Below are 24571 nucleotides of genomic sequence, written 5' to 3'. Positions count from 1 at the left end.
TACTTTTATGGCATGAACTGAAGAGAAAATATATTCTGTTTCAACAATTTTGTGGTAGACTTCTGTGTTTAGGGTCATTGTCTTCCTACAAACCCACCTTCTATTGATCTTCAGTTCACATATTGTATCTGACATTCTCCTGTTGAACTTGCTAATAGAAATCAGAATTCATAATTCCATGATTGTAAGCCATCCTGGTCCCATTATAACAAAATGGCCCTTTTCCAGTAGTCTTTTGGCTCATCCAGGTGGGCTTTACATAATTTAAACAAGCAGCAATGTTCTTCTTGGAGACTAGTGTCTTTCCTCCTTGCTATCCTCGCATGCACACCATTCCTGTTCAGTGATTGCCTAATGGTGGACTTATGAACACTGACAGTGCAAGAGAGGCCCGCAGATCCTATGATGTTACCCTGGGGCTCTTTGTGATCTCCTGGAATATTATATGGCTTGTTTTTGGAGTGATTTTTGTTGAATGACCACCCCTGGGGAGAATGCTAATGGTGTTTATTTACTCCATTTGTACATCATCTTCCTGAGAGTGGATTGGTGAAGCCCAAAGTATTTCAAAATCGCTTTCCAGCCTGATGAGATCCTCAGAAAACTCCTTTGATCATGGCATGTCATACTTTCACACACTCACTCACCCAAACTCACATCTGATTGTCATCCCAGTGGTTGGCACTTCCCTCAACAGTACTGAAAATCCTAGAGGTTCACATACTTTTTCTGATAAAGAAATGCAATTTTGTTTAATAAATGAATGTAACTGTAGTATTTTTTTGGTGTTTGATATATTGATTTGTCTTTATCTATTTTTATGACCTGGATGAAGACCTGAACACGTTCTAAAGGGTTCACATACTTTCTATCTCCACTGTATAAATGTGTGTGTTTTTAAATAAGTCTTTTGGTTTCCCTTCATCCTAAGAATTCGGCAAGGATTTTAACTAACTCCTGTTTTTATCCTTCTCTCACACCAATGCTTTCAATATGAAGGACCCAAACCTAAAAAGCACAAACATTTTAAAAAGCGTTTTAAAGTTCATGAAACTAAAAAAGGTGGGTAAATACTATTTATTTTATTAGCATGCTTGATCTATTGATTTCCACTGGAAATAGTGCTGGCATTTGAAAATATAAGGTATTTATTTTGTCTCTCTCTTTGTCTCTTGGGCTTGGTACATACAGTAGTTTATGCCTAGGTGCATAAACACATTGTTATGTATTTATACATGTTTGTATGTTTTTCAGTATTATCATTAAACATTGTATTGTCATCTGCAAAACATATGAGCAATGTTTCTGAGTAGAAAAACAGTCAGAATGCCCATAACAAAGTATTTATCATGCCTGATACAGTTCATTGGAATGAATTGAGCCTATGACTCCTGAGAATTGTGTTTTTCATTGCTGTCTGTTTTTTGTTTTTCAAGACAAACCAAAGGAGGAGAAAAAAGACACATTTCTAGAAAAACTAGCTGCACAGGTTATCAAGAATCTACAGGTCAAAATCACAAACATACATATCCGATACGAAGATGAAGTGAGTAATTCAGGTCTTGCTGTGTGTGTGGAGAGATGTCATATCTTGTTTACATATAGTTTTATAATTTGATCCATAATAAATGGAATGGTAATACTTGTAGTTAACACTTGGGGGTAAATGTATTAAGCTCCGGGTTCTTCAACACCCGCGAGTTCGGCGTCTTCTGCGTTTAAATTTAAAGCGGCGCTGCCTTGTAAAGGGAAGTTTCGCCGAACTTGCAGGTGTTGAGGAACCCTGAAAATAATTTTACACCGTTCTATTTACATTATCAATTAAAGTAAAATCACCAGCAGCTGAAAGAGCAGATTGCACATTTCCGTATGTGCTGTTAAGACCAAGGTCTCCGAGCTGGGATCCTGCTCAAAACCCATAGAGATTAAGCTGGAGGAGTTTGTTACTTCCCATAATGATATTATTACAACTGTGACAAGAGGTGGCGTACTGGACAAAGGTTAAGCCTACCTGGTACCCCTGGGATCTTGTTAGTGGACATAAGCTCCATGATTCTCAATATCTAGGTAGGTAATAAATGTTGCTTGTAATTCTCTTTTGCCCGGAATAGGATTGACATTCCCATTCTAGGGGCTTTGTGTCTGCTCCCTATAAAAGAGAAGAGAGCAGTGGGAGGTGCCTGGTAACACTTCTGGCAACAGTACTTTCTAGTAATTGGTTAAACTGAGGAGGTATCCAGTCCCTTCCCACCAATAGGTATCATCAGAGCATTATGTAGTCTGACACTAAGGAGACAATCGCAGTTGGATACTGATGGTGAGGGAGACTGTCCCATCTCTCTGACCTGCAGATAATACTGTCTAATAACACTTCCCCAGGAATCCCACATCTATACCCAGTATCATATGAACCCAGGAGGGTATAAGAGTCTAGGGGGTATATTTACTAAACTGCGGGTTTGAAAAGTCGAGATGTTTGCCTAGAGCGAGCAATCAGATTCTAGCTGTCATTTATTGCATTCTACAAAATCACAGTTAAAATCTGGTTGCTCTAGGCAACAACTCCACTTTTTCAAACCAGCAGTTTAGTAAATATACCCCTAAGCCTGGTGACAAGCAGGTTGCTGTATTTTTTCCACTGTTTTGGACAAATAAGAAACAGAAGCCGTACGATCCAAGCACAGGCATGTCTTTGCACTTGTGTGAATACGCTGAAAGAGGTTGAACTACTGACATAATGTCCAATAACAAGCCAGGTCACTAGTGGTGGGGTCCACAGCCATAGATCTTAGACCACTGGTAATGTGTGTCCTCTTGTTTGTGTACCATTCATTTGTGCTATGAAGTAACATATTTGTTGTTACTCTTTTTATAGTATTGTAAAGAGGTGAAGTTCTGTAATTCAGGGAAATTAAACTTGGTTACATTATACTTTATCTACACTCATAAATGCATGTGTACTACAAAATAATATGATATTCCCTAATGCTTCCCCACTGAGTAGAGTTGATGTCAGTGGTTGCTGGGGCAACTTCTATCCAAGGATAGACCATGTATCCTGGCAGAAGCTTATTGGCACTCTAAAGGAGATATTGATGGACCATATACATTTGAATCTTATGCCACCACATTGTCCAGAGGCTTTTTCTAGTGTCAAACTTATTATTGGCAGAATTCAAGGGCGGTCAAATCTGCTTCAGGTCCACCTTTTCCATATAAACGAACATTTACTCTGTGATGTCAGGCAAGTCAAAGGCCACATATTTGTAGCACTTGGTGCAGCTATTTCACATGCCTGGAAATCCCCTGATCGCCCCTCTACCCCTTGACCAATATTTTGATGAGTTATGAAATGCAGACTGTATTCAAAAAACTTTCAAGCTAATCCTCCCCTTTTCTCATCTTTGTTTAAAAGGTTCCTTTACCAGTAGACCTGGCTTAACTTCTCATTTTATTTTAGTTTATGCTTTGTAGCACTTACTGTGCCAATTCAAATAATTAGTGGTAACTTCATACAACAGTGTTTGAAAACTATTGCACATGTAAAAGATGCTGTAACCTGTTGCAACTAGATATTTGCATTTTTTTTTTCTAAACTGCTAGAAAAATGACAACTGTTCTGTCCATCTGGTTGCACTTTTTGTATGAATAGGTTTTCATGAATGTCCCCCATTCTCTTTCATATTTCTGTAGACAGAAGTGTAGAAACATACTTTTATGTCCAAATGTTATTAAGTTTTTGTGAAATGCCCTTGCATTGTGTTCACAGATTACTGATGTCACTGTTCCAGTATCTGTAGGTATTACTCTCGCTGAGCTGAGTCTTCAGGTAAGTTCTGCTTCTAATTTATTATCAGCTGACTGCACAAAATGTGATCAATGGAAACCGTAGTAACAAGGTTGAGTCTGGGAGTTAGGGTGCTATGCTATTTGGGAATTTTACAACACTTGATTCACAAAGTCCTTCTGTCCAGTTATTTTTTTAATTTTTCTTTTTTATATGGTTTATCAAGAATGCTATAGTTGGCTATGAATTTCTCGTTTTACCCAGTTGTCCCTAGTTTTTCCTTGTTTTTTTAAATTTAGGGGTAAGTCATGTGTTAATAGCTTTCACTTTGACTGGATCAGTTCTAAGTCGCACCCTCCAACACTCAGGGCTGTCTTATCAGCGTTATAGACCCTTGAGCAAAGCAGTGCACTGGGGCCGTACCTACACAACCACTCACAGGAATAAAAATTTAAATTAGCAGTAAAGTTAAGCTTATATTTATTGGTGCTTCCAACAAAATCAGTGTTTTAACATTAAAAAACATGCTGTACATCAGAGATTAATCCATACAAACGTTTGGACAATATAACAAGCAAGGTCGCATATACAGTTAACAGCTGATACTCAGGTGATTGGTCCACCTATAGGTTTGAAGGTTCTGAATAAATCTCCCGGAATAATATACTGAAATTTGGCACGCCTATAGATCCCCTTTGCTCGTTAAGCCCCTGGGCAACTGCCATATGTTAAGATGGCTTTGCCAACACTGTCTTACATATTAAAGAAGGTCAATTTAATTCTGCCAAAGCTGAGATAGAAGGCCGGCACTTATCTAAATATCTAAAGTCATATGGTACTTGTGACAATATTTATATTAGTGATTTATTGAGCTAGAATTATTCTGCAGTCTTAGCTTCCAACTGCTTTATTTACCTTATTTATTCAATTGTTTTGCATATTTTATTATGTCCGAATTATTGTGCTGCTGTTGAATTATATACAGTATTTCCTTCCGCCTTTGCACATCCTAACTTTGTTTAAGTTTAAGGTTTTAATTTTATTATATCTTTATTTGTCTCTGACAGACTGCCAATGAATCCTGGACACCATGTATTTTAAATGAAGCTGCTAAAATAATATACAAGGTAACAGCCATGATGGCGCTATAAGACATACTGCTACGTTATTACATATTCTAGTAAAACTATATCTGGGTGCCGCATTTTCATTTTATATGTATTAGTGTTTTAGCGTAAATTTTTACAGGTCTCTCTGTCTTCTTACTTGTCTAGCTGCATTTTTCCAAAAAAAAAGATCTAATGACTGCAATCTGTCTATAAATAACTATCAAATTAACATGAACAAGTGTTCTGTGAAAACCCACCTCTTCAGACAAGATTGTAAAATTCTTTAACCACCTTCTTAGCCTCCTTAATTTACCCTATTACCACCATTTGCACACTTAACACAAGGCAACAGCCCTTGGACCAACATTGCTGTGTGACTGGACCAATATCACCATCTATTTATACAGGGCCACCAATTCTGCAGCGCTGTAGAGAGATCTCGCTTACATCCGTTCCTGCTCCATAGGAGCTTACAGTCTAAATTCCCTAGCATATACACACACAGACTGAGAGAGACTAAGTTCAATTTAATAGCATCCAATTAACCTACTGTTATTGGGGTGTGGGAGGAAACCCACGGAAACAGGGTGAGAACATACAAACTCCACGTAGATAAGGCCTTGGTGGGAAATTAAACTTATGACCCCAGTGCTGTGAGCCAAAAGTGCTACTGCTAACCACTAAGCCACAGTGCTGCCTACAATATGTAATATGTAGCGCTTAATCTCCTGTATCAAACTCCGATTGTTCCATAGATGGTAAGCTTGTAAGCAGAGTCCTTTTACCTCTCTCTCTCACTGTATTATTTTATTACTGTGTTTGTTCTATGGAATTTGCTGTGCTATATAAGTAAATGCTGATGATGTCTCCCAAGTGTATGGCATCATCACCGAATGTTCACCAATGACATATACACAAGTAAATAAGACCAAACTTGCATCATCAATAATCTGATGGTTGTAATTACAAATATGTAACTAAAACAGAAAATTGAGTTGTACAATATGGGTGATGGGGCGACAGGTCAGGGGTCCATTAGTATATTCACTAGCAGATGATGCCAAACAAGTGAGATGGCCGTGCTTCATTTCTACGTATGGACAGATATGTTATCAAATGCAGTCAATTAAAATGTATATATTTTCAATTTTATGCTAACTAAAGAAAAAAACTACACTCTAAAAAATAACACACAAAAAATAATTTTAGTAGTCCACAGAAGATTACTTACTGTAATATTTAGCTCTCAAATATCTGTTCTTTTACATAGTATATTTGTGCATATTGCTGTATATATTGTGATTATAATTCTTTAGTAGATGATTGCATAATGCCTTTGATAATGTAACTTTATGGGGCTTTAGTTCATCACCTTGTCTTCTATCTTCTCTAGCTGGTCCGTCTGGATAGTTTTAGCACCTATTGGAATGTAAACAGCAAAATGTATTGCCATCAGTCCCGTGAGAACATCCTGGTAAATATATTCATAGTATGGATTTAAATAAGTGTTCTAGGAAGCTCTGTCTTGTGGTCTTAGTCTCCATTTGCTCTTGTGTCTGTTTTTGCATACATTTTATCTATTTATACTTTTTTGTTTTTCTTTAACCTGTTTTGCTTGTTTGGCCGTATTCCTTCTCTCATTGCACCACTATAAGACCATGCAACACCAAAAAAAGATGACCTTCCTCTACACATTATAGGGTACATTTTTAATTCTGTATAGTAATAGTACCCGGATGACCTTAAGCTACTAAATGTATGTAATATAAACCATAATCCATTCAAATTATTTCATATATATTTTTGATATGTAACTGTTTAGTGTATTTGAAGTTTTTGTTTATCAAATTCCATAAATAGTGATCCATTACTGTATTGAGAAATTAGATTCTCTATTGATTGATTACTTGATCTTTTGGTATAAGTCACTCACTTTATTTTTTTATTATTTTTTTAACCCATTTCAACTACAGATGTTAAATGGGATGCCCGATGAATGTAGCTGCTGTTTGCGTTGCTGTGTACTTATCTGGCTACAGTCCACGTCTTTCCTAACTAAAGGGGCCAGTCCACAAACAGTATATGTATACTTGTACTTTAGTGAGCACTCTATAGCAGAAAGCTCTAGACCAGTGTATTCAGGCTTAATTGCCAACATATTAGTCTAATGTTCATGTTATCACTGTGGGTTAATATGTAACCTTTGTTGATGTAAGCCTTGGTCTTTAAAATACATCTAGCTCTGCTTGGGTTTTTCTCAACATGAGCTAGTTAGAATGATGGATTTTCTCCACTTATCTACCAAAATGTTTTTATTCACATAGTATACACATTTTTAAGTCTGTGTTTTACCTATTGGGATATAATTACGAATTATCTTGTCCTCACCAAATCCAAAAATTTAATTAATCTAGTCTCATGTGGCAAATAACGCAACAGGTTTGGTTTATTTATGGAACAAAAAATAACCAATATGAAGAAGCTATTTAAAAGTATGCACACCCCATAATTCAGTATTTTCTAGAACCTTTAACAATAATCTCTAATAATAGAGTTAATTTCTGTATGGGTTTAAAAGTCCCTTGTATCATATTTGAGGAATTAAGGCCTACTTCTCCTTGCAACACTTGTTCAGCTCATTCATGTTTTTGGGTATTTGTTATGCTCAATGCTCTTAAGGTATTGCCAAAATATCTCATTTGGGTTGAGGTCTGGACTTGGCAATTCCATTTATCCTAGCTACACTTCCATTAAAGTATTACTTGCTGAGTCTTCTTCTGATGTCCTGAACTTGCTGTGATGATATAGGCCTGCAGATCCCTGGCTGTAGCTTTTGGGTTCTTAGCAGTCTATTGGATCATGGATCAATAATCTTTTTCATTGCAAAAGGATTTACTTGGAAATTGTCTTATAACCCCCTTCACACTGATAAGCTGCTGAAATGCTTCAGTTTATTGCGGTGGTTTTTTTTTTTCTTCTTTCTTCAGCGTTATTTGAACACATACCATACTGCCAAATGTTTGGCTTAGTTATGTAGATGGTAGCTCTTCCTGATGATAAATAATAGAATGCTCTTGATTAGCAGCACCTGACTCAAATCAACTTCTTTATTAATATAGAAGCAGAGAGGGTATACTTACTTTTTCACACATGGCTTGTTCATGTTGTCTTATTCTTTGCTGAATAAATAATGAAAGTAAATTGTTTCATGGGCTATTTGTCACATAATAGATTATCAAATTTTAGGACCTGGTAGAATTGATCATTACAAAAAGGGAGCTGTCCCTGCTTCCTCTTTGTTTTGTGTAGCAGTCTTGTGTTGCTGTGCAAACAGCTGGGGTTTTTTTTTATCAGCTACCCTCAGTAGGAGTACAGCTGCCCCATCTTTCCCTGGTGATGTAATATCGGGCCACTGATATCAGGATGTAATAAAGTCAGTAGATTTCATGGGTAGCTTAGAAACCATTTCAACATGTTCACTATATGCACAGCTTATCATGTACTCTATAAGTAGGTATCCATCTAATGATAGTGAGAGTTTGTATAGTGAGGGAGACTGAAGTGCTAGAAGTTTTAATATTACATAGTATGCAACTGTTTTACAGATGAAATGTGCTGTAACCCATGGAAACCATTCAGATTTTGTATTTTGTTCCATTATAGTTTAAAACAGTGGTGGGTGCAACAGACTTCCTGGCTAGCCTTTACCTGCAGCCTCAAGCTCTGTGATCCTGATCTGACTTCTCTGCTTTTTTTACAAATGAACTGGAGCAGACAGCATGTTACCTGTCCGTGTGGCATGTGGAGAAGTTTCAAAGTACAAGTGGGATCTGAGGGCATGTGGGGGTCAGAGTTCATTTAGGGTCATATAAAATGTCTGGACCATCTCATTTTAGTTATTTAGAAAATCCCTTTTGCAATGATGTCTGGTCTGTTCGGCTTCCAAGGGCAAACATTTGTATTTCCATGATAGCAGTGAAGTCCTAAGACTCCATCAGCTGGTCACTCCCCTGATGAAGTCACCAGGGTGGGGGAATTACATTCCCTGCAAAGGGCCACGGAACTTCACTGCAATGTGCGGCTGCACTACTTACCAGGTACTACGGTATTGAGTGTTTTCCCATATCTCCCAACATTTAGAATCACAAATTTGAGATAGAATACACCCTACCCCTATTCTGACCAAACTTTGCCCCAAATATGCACCCACTTTTGGTTAAACACTCTTTTTGCAGCCCTCAAATCAGGATGTCGCACTAAAATCGGGACAGTTGGGAGGTATGTTTCTTTTGATGCTACATCACAAATGAGTGCTTTCTAGAAATACTCCGCTGCACATGGCAGGGTATTGAATTCCCCACCCCCCCTTCCCTCTAGTTTTAAAGTCTAAACTATAAGTTTACAAATGGAGCAAGAGTATAGATGCAAATGGTGCATTTCATTCGTATTTATTGCCTCTATATTGCATTCTGAATGATCAGACATTGTGAAGCCATGAAACCATTACAGAGCCTTTTGTCTCAAAGTAACTCACTCCATCTGTATTTATACTTTCCCAATTATCAGGGTTTGAAACGCAAATCTTCAGTTTTGGCAGCATTTTATTATTCCATGGGCCATAAAAGTAAACTATCAGGTTCTACAAGTGTTTTTGTGTCCAGATAGTTACATAGCAGTGTTTTATTTCTCCCTAGAAAGTAAGGTAAATTTTTATATAGGACAGGAGCCTCCTGCAAGTTAATCAACAAATGAAGTGAATCAGTTGTCAGTCAGGACTGACTAACGGTGCATGTTCTAAATCCAGCATCAGACTTTACCGGTCAACCTTGTTTTTCTGTTTGTTTTTTTATTTCGTTGGGAAACTAGTTTGTTATCCTGTCCTTTATCTGTAGCCTGTCTACTGTTATTGTATATATGCCTTTCTTATTCTTGTTTTTCTTGACCAGTCTGATGATTTATTCTTTCTACTTTGATCTGTTTGTGCATAGACAGGGCTGCTTGTAAACCTCCTCCTACTTTCACCTATCAAATGAAATGTTTTTTTAAAAAAAATAAAATCCCTTTTACTGCAGCAACTGTAGTTCTGAAGACGGGGATGCAACATTTTCTGAATATAATTGTATGACCGTGAAGGAGTATTCCCCTCACTTTAATGTGTCAGCAAATGAGTGATTGAGCTCTATAAATGCTTGTGCTTATCTGGCTGGAATAGATTCATCATTCAAAGCACCCATCCTACACAAACCTTAATAACTGATTGTCAGGTTATGCACATACATTTGCCTGAATGGCAGCAGAAATGGACTGATTCCTTTCCCCACAGGACAGGGGTTGTGGCTACTCAATGATAGGTGTGTCTAGCGCTTTTGAAGTGCTTGGCTGCTCCGTATTCTCCTCCTCTCCAAACAGCTTAATTGCACCTGCTCATCACTGCTTTGCAATGCAGAGCAGCGGTGATTGACAAATACCTAACAAATTACCACCTACAGGACAAAGTTGTCCTGATTGGGATTGTGGGACAGAGCTCTCAAATAGGGACCGTTGAAAGGTAATGATACCATCAGATTTAGGGGTCTATTTATGAAGCTGCCAAGAACCAAATGTGAGTGTAAACGCATGCAAAAGACTCTCACCGCTTTATTTTTCAAAGGGTTAATGTCGGAGAAATCTGATTTCTCCAGCATTAACTTTATTATTGGTGCTTTAACGCTGTTCCCATAGACCTCTTTCCGCAGCAGATTACATCTCAGCATTGCGTCTCTTCTCTTTTTCTATGAGATCCAGCTGAAGCTTCTCCTGCATTGCTGGATCCCTCACTGAGAAAAGTGTCATGTACAGAGCAGCCCTGGCATAGTAAATTGTAAATTGCAGCAGTGTTTAACTATGCCTTGATGCATGTGAATTGTCCCCACACATTATTAATAAATCGTTCCCTTAGTGTGAAATTCAGTTTCAAAGAGATAATAACGTTTTAAAGGTAATTCCTTGTTTTGTTCTCGCTGTTTCTTTTCTTTTTTTTTTTTTTTGTTTGTTTTTTTAATTAACATTTTCTAAGAAGTCAATCCCTGGAATTAAAGACTGATCTTGATATCTGTATTGTATACTTAACAAGCAGTAATATGTTTCTTCTTCCTGGTGTTTGGTGATTCTGAGAATGCTGGCCTTTTCGGCGCCTCTATTTATTTACTCTGGAGCTTACGTCAAACGTATGAAAACTTGTTTATCAAGTTTGGGGCTATAATTTCCTATTGGCACACTCTCGGACATCAGTCTGTGTGGTGTTGAATTTATCTTTAAATTGTGATCGAGATAAGTGTTATTTGTGATTTCATCGAAATACTTGTGAACTTTGTCTCTTTGTCTGCACATAAATCAAAACTACTTACGTAACACCATACTTTGGTGCATTTTGTGTATGTTTATTTAGCAGCTACTGTTTCTATTAGGAAGGGAAATGGAGGGGTACAAGGTAACATAAGGTACTTGTGAGGCGGAGCTTATTTAAAAAGAATATTTAATGTTGTTTTCGATTGTCCAAGGTTCCCTGGTCTTTCAAAATGATGTTGCCAAGTTGTTTATTATAGCAGTGATATATATTCCATGCTGTAACATACCATATTTGTTTAATAACTGCAGCAAAGGAAGGGAGAACATGAGATTTCCGAAGATAAAATGGCACAAAGGCTTGAAATGGTGCTTTGTAGTACCAGGGGAGTAAGTAGTGTTTGGGCATGAGCAGGTTGTCAATTTGCAGGACAGATGATTAGTCTTCAGAGTGTAGACCCCACAATTTCATCATTTGGGGCTCCACCACCAGATATGTAAAAAGGTTCCGTGTTATAGGCAGTTCATCCAGCATTTAGCAGAGCCGACTACTGGTCGGCGAGTAAACTAAAGCAGAAAAGGGCTCTGTGTCTGATGGATAAGATCCAAAAGGGAGATATGGGTCTGTAACATGATCCCATATAAATGGTGATGGGATTCCTGACTAATAAAGGCTTGTGCAGCCTACCCGGTCCTCCATCCCATGCGAATACAATAGAAGCTAAATCCTTATTTAATGGGCAGTATTCTCCTGAAACTCACCAACTAACAACTTGCGAACCACTGACATTATCATGGATGAGCTGTTATGGGCTATAAAAACACTCAGGTGCTCCTTTGCCATTTTTCTGACCAATTTTTCTCCCCAATATTACAAAAAGTCTTCTGTCATGCTTGCCTTGGTGTACATTGATTTTCCTAAGAAGATTCTAAAGGAGGCTTTCTTTGATTCGACAACCACTTAAGCTAATATAGCGGTAATTCCAAAATCCTAGAAAATATTCAAATTAGAATACCTATATCATTACTGAAAATACATGCCAAAATAATTGCGAATAGACTGATCTCGCCCCTCCCTTTACTGATCCCGTCAGGTCAGGTTCATATCTGGCCACCAAGCCCCAGATAATACCAAGCGAGCCATTGATGTAATTCACTCTATTCATGATGGAAAATCCCTTCTCTGCTTTTGGCGCTCGATGCTGAAAAAGTTTTCGACTGTATCTACTGACCATTCATGCTTATGGCTATGGGACACCTGGGCTCATTATTATGTTTTTGGGGGGGAGGCTGTATTACTGCCATTAAAATGAATGTGCTTACCCAGCTTTTACACATTTATTCAAGCTGTCCCCATTTTTATTACCCCATATGTATTTAAGTTTTTATAACATTACAGCATGAATGGTTTTTTACTTGACAATTCTTTTCCTCTCTGATATCCAGGTCAAATTTATATCCCTGTTTACCAAAATGCATGAAGGGCCTATCTAAGTTAGCTGTAAGATGTAATCTTTATGATGCAACCTAGTATCTACCAGAAATAAACTCTTGCTTTTGAAAATTATGAAAGAAGAATTAAGTAGTGTCTCAGAGCAAGACATACTACATATATTATTATTAACATGAAATGGCCTTGGCAACACTAGCTCTCTGTTAGTAATCTTTAACCGATGAAAAGGATAAAATTGCACTATCCATTAAAAAATAAATAAATAAAATCCAGCCAAATGGGAGAGCCCAGTTAATTGGGTATTTATAATGCATTTCAAGTATTGTTTGCAGACTTTGTTATCCTTCAAGAAAACTTCTATAATAATTGTTTTGCAGAAGTGGTAAGTGTCTGAATATGTTTGTTTGCAGATGGATTTGAAATCGGGGGTGATGTCAAGTAGCAGTAAATCCGTAGGATTTCATTATAGTAAGTAACTTTTCTCTAACAGTTTACTTATTTTTAGTCATTTTGTTTTATCAGAAGTTTTCTTTTTAGTCCGCACGTGTTTAACTCTGTAGTGTACTTTGATATGTGTTCTAGTTCTGCATGCCAATTATTGGGCAAACCTCACAGTTGTATATTGAGACTTATGATTCAGCGGGAAATGTAACATGCAGGAATCCATGGTGACACTTGTAAGTGGTATTTTCCAGGTGTTTAAATAACAATACTTTATTTGCCCATAACTGGCAGCTATTAGTTTCATTGGTGAGCATATATTTGTGTTTTTCTGTTAGCTGATATTTATGTTTGGAAGATGTTGGTTTTAGTCAAGCCTAGCTTCACCTGACTTCATCATTAGAATAATTCCTGTACATCAGCTGATTTATGAAGTCTGGAATTGTTTGGCGTGTTTGGTCAAAGGGAGTTTTAACTACGCAACTGCAAAATAAGAGTACATTGTGTTTTTATCTGCTTTCCGTGCATTTGCTTCTGCTGTTGCACCAATACAAGAAATGCATTATCGTAAAAGGTAATACTTAATTTGTTTTGTTGTTGTGTGTTAAATTTGCCCCCTATGTACACTGTTGTTCACTTGTTTTCCCAGCAGCAATGCTGCAAGCAAAAAACTATCTGCAGAGCCATCAATTTTTTGCAGCAAACTTCTGTAGAATGACATCTATCTGTAGAGTCATAGATAGATAGATTTTTATCCTCCAGTGCTGATAGCTGCTTAACATCGTACTAACTTTTTCAATTATGTATGTATATTTAATGCTTTTTTTCATACAAAATTAGATCTATTGCAATAGGAAAATGTGTGCAGTATTTTGCAGCTAGAGTGATGGCTAATATTGTTGGTGGTCCTTCGTTCCTAGACACAAAACTATGTCATAGGCAGGGTACTGGAATGGGAAGGACAGAACACCACTGTATGCAGTTAGCATGCTGAGTATACATTCTAAACTCTTCCTGGGTGAAGTGGAGGAAACGAGTGCTTTTTCTTTGGTTTGCTTCTGGCTTTGAATAGCTTGTATGAACACGTGGATTATTTTGGGACCTTCAGTTCTTTGGATTTATTTTTTACTGTTTAGTTCTATATAATAACGTATGGCATACGCCAAAACTGACTGAAGATCAGTATTTTAATATGAAACAAAATAAAGTAGCTCACTTTATTTAATTGCTCAGGTAGGTCCATTGGTGCTGCTGAAGTATACATGAACCACTAAATATTCCCCACAGCTGTTGCTGAGCCATTGAATACAATACATTGCCAACAGCACCTCTCAAATTTTTCAAACTTTATTGCTCAGCAGTAAACGTCTAATATATTTGTACTTTTGTGTGATCTGAGTATTTCAGTTGAGTTTGATTACTTGAGGAAATTAGATTGTGACTACAGTCCACCTTTTTATTTTGTTTTACAAGTCTTTAAGCCAGTGTCTGCTTCAGCAACGCTTTACATCAACCCAAATGCAGAGCTAGAGTTGCAAACACCAAAGTTAGATTGGAACATGGAGGTTCAACATATCGCAATAGAACTGACCAAACCGCAGGTAAGTGTCATTCAGTGGACTCTTGTGGATATGTCACGAAGAGGGTGCTTGTTGTACTGGCTTTTTCCAAGAGACCACAGGGAAGTGAAAGATGTGATGGTCAAGTGTTTCAATTTAATTAGTGTTTTTGGACAATTTGGGTGAACAATTTTGGTCTTTACTGGGGAGGAAGTAAGTTTGGGAAAGCCACTTTTTAAATACCTAGTTAAATATTTAAGTGACACCCTTCAACATTTCTATCTCTGCATTAACTTTTCAGACACAAGGTTATCTTGTAGATGACTTACTGCAGCCAGGTGTAGCAGAATACATACCAATAATGTCACTGGGGTTTCCAGGGTGTGTGCTACATGTAGAAACTCCATTGAAATAAATGGGTTAATTGAATGGCTAGGAGGAGCTCTGTACTTGAAGTAAGAAAAGGTCAGTGAGCCCCCTCCCCAAATTCCTAAGTCAGCCACAGCGCTATAGAGCCTGGGCTGGCTTTCACTGAAACAGAGGAACAGTGAGTGTGAGGTACCAGTGAAACCATCCCCAGACTAGCCAGGCAGATTTGGTTCCAACTCTTAACAGACTCTATATATAGGGGTGGCGGTGGGTAGAGGTTATGAGGAATATTGGGACCCTGGGAATTGCAACTCTGTGGCACCAGTATGGTGTAATGGGTCCATAACATCTCTTGACTCATACTAAAATAGTGTAATTCTTGTTTTTATATTCCAAGGGGATGGTCTTCTCATTATATAATGGGAATTTTTCTTAATTTGCAATGCTTAACCTGTAATCCACAGGAATTTGTTTTGTAATTAATAGGTAAATCTACTATGGGGAAATGGGGAAAGACGAGCAAAATTCACTGCATGGCGTGAACTGCTCTGCTAGGAGCCAAGCTGCCAAAGGACTGTCAACTTAATTGACCTAGGTCTTCTCTTAGCTGTTCAGCCAATAATAAGCAGTTTCCCACTCTGAAATGTTATTGGCTAGCATTGAGTGGGGTACTTGGGACTCCCTGCTTTGATTGTGCATCAACAGAGTCTAATTGATTCTGTTTTGGGGGGGGGGATGCTGTGAAGCTTCATTCTTGCCGTTTGGGTTTCAAGATGTAGCACACCACTCAATTGAAAAAAAAAAAAAGTACCGTTTCAAGTATGGGGACCTGATTTGAATGAGCTGAAGTGGATCGAGCAGTGTCTAAAAAAAGTGTTACAGTACATATGCATGTATGAACATGCAAGTCAGGTACATTTAATCACCTGTTGGGATAGGCGCTTAATCTCTTATTTTGCTGTGCAGAATTTTTCATTTGTATCCTATAAATAATTGTGAATTTATTATTACCTGTTTGACCATCTTACCATCCACACAAACTTTATTTGTAGTACATGAGCATGATTGACTTGTTGGAGTCTGTGGATTATATGGTTAGAAATGCCCCATACCGAAAGTACAAACCCGTTGTAACGCTGAAGGAAGACTGCAGTGAGTGGTATGTTGGTACTTTTGTAAAATCTTCCATCCTCTTTCTTATAATATAGCTTTATGTTTAAGAATGATGTAGTCCTATTACATAGATCATGCCACACCCTCCCTGGTTATTCTAAAAGACCATGATGATATATTTTGGTGCAGGTGGAAATATGCCATCACTAGCATCTTGGAGGTCCATGTGAGAAGAACAACACGTTCATGGTCTTGGAGCAATATAGCACAACACAGGGAAAACCTGAAAGCATATAAGAATGCTTACAAGACCAAGCTGACCCAGACAAAGGTTCCTGAGGAGACACTAAAGAACCTACAGGTGACTATAGTTTCCATATGCCTTATGATGTACCTGCTGAACACATGCTAAACCAATTATTTTGCCTGTGCTGCTCAACACAGTCAAGGGTATATTGTCAATATATGTCAGTATATTCTGGAGTTATAAAGATTTTGCAAGTCCATGGGGCAGATTCAGTTAGCCACAATGTTCCGAGAAACATTGCTGCTATGCATATGTACCGTTTATACATTAAAAAGTAATACTTACTTTTGCTCGCCTCTCTATGGGGCCCAAGGAAAAGTGAGTGGATATTTCACTAAAAACAAAAAAAATCACTGCTTAATGTTTTGCGGCCTTTCCGATTCGTTTTTGTTTTGTTTTGTTTTTCTGCTCCCAGGTGTGAGGATTTGTTAATATTGTATTAATGTATTTCTAAACCAACAATATACTTTTAAATTATATTTTTTATTGTCTGATTTATAATTTTATACTTCTAGGTCATGGAAAACAAACTTGATGTATTTAATATAATCCTAGCCAGACAGCAAGCTCAAGCAGAGGTAACACAATTAATTTGTTTGTATATTATTATTATTTATTACTATTATTATAAATTTATATAGCACTAATCATATTATGCAGCGCTGTATAGACGACAATTATTCCTGCCCCATTCGAGCTTACAATCAATTCTCTAATACACACCACACACACCATACACACGTAAATTTTTGTCGAGCCAAATAAACTACCATTTATGTCTTTGGACTGTGGAAGGAGAGTCATACAAAACCGGGGAGAGAATACATAAACCACACAGATAAGGCACTGGTTGGAATCGAAGTCGTGACCCGAGTGATGTGAGGCAGCAACGCTAACCACTCTCTTCTGTCTGTTAATACTCTGTCATGTTTTGTTACGGTGTTGGTTACCAATTGTAAAGCGCTACTGAGTATTCTGGAGTTATATAAATAAATTATGATAATAATGTGTGGAAACTTTGTATTTTATGCCAAACCATGATTGATCTGTGGGTGTATGCGGTAGTATACCATATTGCCACTTTTCATACTGCCTTCATTGTAAAACTATAATATTTCATTCACTTACAATTTCCATACTGTCACTTGGAAATTTTAACATCAACCACTAATGCCAAATATATTTGGAACAGTGAGAAAGTGACATTTATATAGATTTACTTGCAGTAATTTCAGAACACTGTACTTTGTCGAAATATTTTACACCCACAAAAAATACCCGCAGCAAAACAGAGGTCAAAATGCCTATGATTGCCTCCTTAATGTGCCAATATAGCTTTAAAATATCCATATGACTTTTTTAAAAAAATATTTAACATTTTAACAGATATGTTCTTTTTCTGAGTTTAAAATGGTTTATTGAAACATTTAAAAGTGATTTAAAGTGATTTAAAACTCTCAAATATGAACTCCAATAAGACGTTAAACCCACATCTTCTTAACGGCAATATTTGATTGTATGTTAAACCAACCATTGAAAAGATACTTGCCATCCCAAAGCCTTTTGTAATGCGAATTCTCCTTTCGCAGCTGACAATGTTTTGTAGTTTCAGTCAACCGATGTGGTGACCATTCAATTCGCTGCTATTGCCACACTGTCAGATGTTGTTAAATTGAAAATGTTCTTACTAGCAATAGTAGGGGAATTGACAGTTGTTGGAGGGTGAGCATATCTTGAACAGCCGGGGAATTTGAACAGTGTCAGATGGGGGCATGAAGGGCCCACTGAAGAAACCATAGTAGGGGCCATGTAATAGCATGCATTTCCTGGTACTGTGATGCAGGAGGAGGCATGACGATGGAGGGGATTTGGCAAGATTTTGCAGAGCCAGACCTAGCTTAACAGTGCTTAAATGAAAAACACACCGTAGCATTACTAGACGCGGGTCCGGATTTTGTGTAAACACTGTCTGCATACTTGTACCGTGACTGCTGCCTAAATGATCCTGTCAGTGACAGGATTACTTAGGGGCCATTGATACAACTTGCTTCACCGACTGGACCCATGCAATTGTTCTGTCAGGCTGAAACTGATATTTAGCATTTGCCTCCTTTTTACATCGGGCTTCTTAAACTACCTCTAGTTTTGAGTTTGAATTTATAGTTACAAACGGGCTCACACACTGCATGCTCCGACTGCACCCCACACTTAGATTGACAGGGATGCACACAGCATGGAAGATTATGCAGTGGAGGAAGTGAGTTGGCTCTGCGCTCTCCCTATCTGTAAGGAGTGAGGTAGTGGAGCTCATCAGGGATTTCTGACTGGTCCTGGTCATTGAACACTGCTTTTCAACTTGTTGGTGATTAGAACATTATAATAATATACCTATGACTGGAGTTTTTATATGATGTATTTTAAAATTGTGTATCTTATTGACTAGGTGGTAAGGTCAGGCCAAAAGCTGTTGGCTAAAAAGACCTCACAGAGTGGAGAAAAGAAAAGCGGAGGCTGGTTTGGAGGGTTCTGGGGAAAGAAAGAAGCCTCCAAAAAGGAAGAATCTGATGAACTTTCAGTTCCTGAACGTAATTTTTTTTGTTGATAACCACAATTAAGAACTACTGTAATCTCTAGTTTTCATATGATCGAGGATTTACTTTGAGTCACTATATTGCAATATTCTGTTAAAGAGCAATGGCGCCTCCATAGCTCGACTTTAGAATAGAATTTATACTTGATCCCATATTTTAACATGAACAAGTGAATTGTATTAGTAGTTTAAGGAGTTGTATAAACACACTCCTCACAGTCACTGTAGCTAAACCGTTTATTGGAAAGAAGAACACTGTGAAATACTGCACTAATGGTCTCGTATAGCTTTGCTCCATCTGTAATTTATAATTGACAAGTAGTCTATTTTTTGGTATGATGCTCCAAATTATGTAAAAATCCCATATTCAGTATAACCTGTCCTAAGTATTCTAGGTGATAGACTTGGTAACTATACTTCAATAACCTCACATGTCGTTGTTTTGTTATAATGTTTACATTTCCCCAGTATACTGTCCATATCATAGTTAAGATATTTTGTTACATTATGTTGCAGTGTAGACTACAAGCAGTTTTTCTCTGTGCATACATTGTACTCAAGTGCTCATGACAGAGGAACAGCAGTATTAAACACACATTAAAAATATAGGGTATAATGAAGTCTTTGTTCCAGAAGTATGAGACAGGATGATGCATGTGCACTTTCCATCCCTTTTTGTTGGTAAGTGAATGGACGTCATAGGATTAATTATTACACATGATTTAATTTTAGGTCTACTAATAACAGGCTGGACAAAAGAATAGTTTTGTCTAATGAGAAATGACTGTGTCACAATTTCTTTCAGAAATTGATGATCTCATGACCCCAGATGAAAAGAAGAAGCTCTTTACTGCTATAGGTTACAGTGAAAGCTCTCACAACCTCAGTTTGCCTAAAACGGTAAGAGCCCCTACATATCTTTACATTATGACTTTTGCAGGTGCTTGCAGTGCTAATAGATGTGCATTGATGCAGTGAGCTGTAATATAATTGCACAGCTAACAATGATGCGATCTGATTATACAATTGCAAGCAGAGCACAGAAGGAATTTGCAATATATGATCATAAAGAACAATGCAATGATGGTTTGGTTCAGATGCATTTTACCTGAATCCAGTTGAATGAACAGAGGAACATTGTTCAGCAATGCAGTGGAGTGCAGTAAACTGCATTGCAATGAACCACATCACAGTGTTGTCAACCAGGTCATGCAAAAAATATTGCATTGAGTTGTAGAGCGAACACACACACATGCGACCATTGCTAAAAGGTACAAATCTGCAGTATAACTAATAATACATTTGCGTCCATTAACTGGCTATTTTGCGCTATTGCTGATTGGTTACTATGGATTGAATGGAGATTTGTGCTTGTGAAAAAGTTAGTAAATAACCCTCATTGACTTTTACAACAATTTGTGGAGCACTTGTATTCTATGAGGAGTATATGCATGGCGGTGCACTGAGCTATGCACATGTGCTCTTAGTTTCTCATGCAAAGCACTTCAGCAAGGTTTTGGTATACGTGTGTGTTGGGGTCTGTCTGTCAAATTTTAGCTTGGGGGGCGAGACATGGCTCAGCAGCCTATTGAGAACATTTTAGAGGGGAAAAAATGCAGGTCCAGCCAGTCATTGTCGTGAAATAACTTTATTTTTCTTCTTCGATTTTCTAGTATGTTGCTCACATTCTGGGTTTCAAGCTTGTTAGCACATCTATAATCATCAGAGAAGATGTCCATGCACCAGAGACATTGAAAGTGCAGATAATTGATCTCAGCACTAAAGTATTCCAGAGACCAGGAGCGCAGGCTCTTAAGTGAGTCCTTATTTACATATGTGCATAGTGATGTGTGTCACAGTTTTAACCAGTTTGTTTACCAACAGTGGCATTGTATCAATGATCTCGAAGTTAAATGTGTTTAGTTGGCTTCACCCTCTGTTTTGAATTTGCTTAAACGGACCAAATCTTGCAATATATCTATAGGCCCATGGCCATTTATTAGCTTTATTTATCTATGTGAAACTTGTTTTGCTAACTTTACATGCTTGACAATAGCACCATCCATTAATTTACAACTGCAAAACTTGGTCCAAGTCCCTCTCTATAATTCTTCTTAAAGTCAGTATTATGTGAGGGAGATGTATATATGCAATTATCTTTGTATGATCTTGAGCTTATTAACCTTGACTATTTTGGTATTTGAATTTCAGAGTAGAAGCAAAGTTGGACCACTGGTATGTCACAGGTCTCAAGCAGCAAAATATCGTTCCATCTCTCGTAAGCACTATTGGTTCCAGCGAGTCATCATCTCTCTTGAAAATCCATTTTGAGATTAATCCTGAAAACAGCACTGCGGATCAACTCCTGTATCTGCAGTCCCAGCCTGTGGAGATTATTTATGATGCTGTAAGTTAGTTATCTGTCTAATGGAATGTTTTGTGCTCAATAATTATGAAAGAATGCATTTAAATGTGAGTTTAAGTACTAACTGATTCATTATTATTTTGTTGACTTGTAAGTCATCACCGTACTGTGCAGTGCTGGATAGCGGGGGAAACAGAGCATACTTAAAACAGGGACATACAAGGTAGACAAAATTAAATGCAGACATGAAAAATAAGGTTAAGGAAGGCCATGCTTGTAGACCAGTGGGAAAAGGACAGAGCTGATACTAGAGCAGTGAATGTGGCGTAGAGTTTGGGTCAATAGGTGGGGGTTGTAACAGTGGGAGAGTAGTATAGGTGAGAGTAGGATAGGCTTTAGTAAATAGTTAAGTGTTCAAATCTTTAAATGCTTTCTGAAGTATGGGCTGTCTTATTTATGGTAGTGGGTAGCCGCACCGGAGAAATCTTGATAATGAGAGTGAAAGTGGTTATCAGAGAGGAGGCTAGGCTCAGGTCTAAGACAGATCTTGAAGGGTGTGATGGAAGTGTATTTCGAGATGTGGGTTGAGGTGTAAGAACGGGTGGTGTAATAAAGATACATTCTTCAAAACATGAAGTTTGGAAAGAAAGAAATGATGATATATAGCACATATACCTCTATCTCCTAGATAAATAGTCCAATAACAATAGTTCTAATTCCAACAAAAAGTCTATTTTCAATTGTCCAGTGGTATCAATCAGTTTTGTGCAAGTTCCAAGTGTGAAGGCTCTTGTCCCTATTGGATTCAAATCCTTAATATTGTGGGATCACGTTCACACTGTATTCCAATGATTGTTATAAATAAAGTTCTCAGTTCGGTTTATTTGTTGATATATAGTTGAGGAATTTTAGACTCCCGTTTGTTATGTGATGCAGTTCCTAAAGCTGTGTTATCCTTCTCCTAGTCACTCTCCCGTGTTGGGCAGCTCTTACATTCCCAGAAATACAGGGGACTGCCTCTCCTTCTGGTCCCGGAGCTGCAATGGAATGCTGAAGGGTGTGCATGCACATTAAACACTTATTAGCAGCCGTCAGATGCAGCGTCTTTTCCTCCTGGCAAGCGGGGACCTACTGTCCTAATACCTGCAACTTATTGTCATCTGCATTTAGTCCACCATTAACTGTTCAAGCTATAACTATACCTGCCCGCTTGCTGTGATTTAGAAATCTTGTACAATGTTATAACAGAGCACAGACAATGAAGACATGTTGATGTTCCAAGGCTGGGCATCAACATATTGATGACCATCCCCTTACTTTGGCTTTATTGATTTTTTGATTTTTTTTTTAAATCCTAAAAGACACTTGTTTTTTGACTATTGCTACTAACTTCAGGTTAGGCTGATTGGAATAGTGGAATGGGTGTGTATGTTTCAGTGTGGTTTCCTGCTTACCTCTGTTCCCCTTTTCAGATCTTGATACCGCCTCTGTCACATGAAGCCCAGTCCCCCCTAATCTAATCACTTAACAGAACATGTCACAAGATTATGTTTCCTTATTGTATTTAGTCTTCATCCCCTGCTGCTGTGAACACTCCAGTGATCTGATTGGCTACTAAACAGGGTACGCACAAACTAGCAGAAGATGAAGAATTGATCAGGCCTCAAATTGCAATCCTTATAACCAGGATAATTATTTGGCGTACAGGTAGCCCCACGACTTAACAAGTTTCCCCCTCACTCACATCCCACATTTGGTGACCCATGTAAGATTTTGAAAGTTCCAAGTTATGCTACATTAAGTTGACATACTGAGGGAAGTATTCTCTGAACTCTTTCTTATGTAGACAACCTTTCCATCTGAAATAACTGATTGGGAAAAGTTCTGAGGTACCGAACAAACCTCCCTGTCAGTAGAAAAAATGTGATTCTTGAATACACACTTATATATTCATTTTGTAAGACTGTAATACTAAGGAGCACTGTTATGTTTTAGACTAACAGTCTGTGACAGTTTGCTATTCTTATATTTCTCAATTTTATTTTCTGTGGTAGGTAACCATCAACGCTCTTGCTGAGTTCTTCCAGACACGGAAAGGAATGGATTTAGAACAGCTAACATCTGCTACATTGATGAAGCTGGAAGAGATCAAAGAAAGGACAGCTACAGGTAAACTATTTATTGTACCTAAGCTGTCCCATGCTCAATATAATGCTTATTAGCGTGCTATATACAGTAAAAAGAGCAGCTTGTAATTGTAAACTTATATTTCACTACATAGTGTATGCTGTTGTACACATTACACTATTTACTTAATTTTTAAAGAGCTGTAAAAATTGGCACAAGGCCTCCTTGGTAAAGTTTTTCTTAACGATTTTTAAGGAATTACAACACCGTTACTAAATTGAAAACACAAGTTGATCTAATATAGAAGGCATCATGTAGGTATATACACATAGGGGACAAAAAGAATAAAATACTTTTTTATAAGCGCTTCCAATGAAATGCTTATGATCCTTAGCAATGGCTACCCAAAAATACAGTACAATACAATGCAAACAATGTGTTCACACATTATTTGCATTATATGCAGGTAGGGTACAATTAATAGTAACACCCATATAAAGGCACTTAATATGTTGGTCCATCACTTGTGACCTTTATGTGCCCCGGCATTGACTGTCAATGTGCAGGAAGGATGCAGTACCATTTTTCCACAGGAAAGCCACTAAGCTGCTGCTCGATTTGGTTTCAGAATAGGGTAACTGAGAAGGCCATGACTTCTGAGTAACATCAGTGTCTTGCTCACCTAATGTTTGAGTGGCCACACAACTCTCTGGATGTGGGCATTCTTACACGTCGCTCCTCCTGTCAGGAAAGAATCCCCCTTAACATCTACCCAGCTCGAAGACCCTTACAATAACTCCAGGAAGGGTTCTCACGAGCCTTGCTTGTGCGATAGCTTGAGGAAGGACCCAGTGGTGTTTTGGGTGCTGCATTCAGTTTTCTCAAGGAGGGAATTGGTGATCTGGGGGTTCTAACAGTGGCAGCAGAAGTACTGCTACCACTTGGGCCTGGCTCCCATACTCCTCTAGCCAAATTGGGCTTGATGGCAACATCACACCCGTGGGACTAAATTGGTCAAATGAGTTTT

At 37.9% G+C, this 24571-nt stretch overlaps 1 protein-coding gene across 2 annotated transcripts in view; it reads left to right on the top strand.

The window, feature by feature from the left end:
* The window catches only part of VPS13C (vacuolar protein sorting 13 homolog C), a 218151-nt gene that overhangs the window by 44745 nt on the left and 148835 nt on the right, over positions 1-24571 (top strand). Inside the window, exons 6-20 of one of the 2 annotated variants that reach the window (XM_075208355.1) lie at positions 1000-1062; positions 1437-1546; positions 3770-3829; positions 4855-4914; positions 6290-6370; positions 13084-13141; positions 14588-14715; positions 16095-16201; positions 16345-16516; positions 16978-17040; positions 18906-19047; positions 19858-19952; positions 20726-20868; positions 21264-21459; positions 23472-23586. In XM_075208355.1, the coding sequence (XP_075064456.1) occupies positions 1000-1062; positions 1437-1546; positions 3770-3829; positions 4855-4914; positions 6290-6370; positions 13084-13141; positions 14588-14715; positions 16095-16201; positions 16345-16516; positions 16978-17040; positions 18906-19047; positions 19858-19952; positions 20726-20868; positions 21264-21459; positions 23472-23586 (1593 nt within the window). The remainder of the gene's footprint in view (positions 1-999; positions 1063-1436; positions 1547-3769; positions 3830-4854; positions 4915-6289; positions 6371-13083; positions 13142-14587; positions 14716-16094; positions 16202-16344; positions 16517-16977; positions 17041-18905; positions 19048-19857; positions 19953-20725; positions 20869-21263; positions 21460-23471; positions 23587-24571) is intronic. The other variant, XM_075208356.1, reaches the window with a different exon arrangement.

The sequence above is a fragment of the Mixophyes fleayi genome, chromosome 4 (assembly GCF_038048845.1).
Source record: "Mixophyes fleayi isolate aMixFle1 chromosome 4, aMixFle1.hap1, whole genome shotgun sequence".
Lineage (NCBI taxonomy): Eukaryota > Metazoa > Chordata > Amphibia > Anura > Limnodynastidae > Mixophyes > Mixophyes fleayi.
The sequence above is the reverse complement of the archived record's forward strand: the minus strand, read 5'-3'. Positions and strand labels throughout refer to the sequence as shown.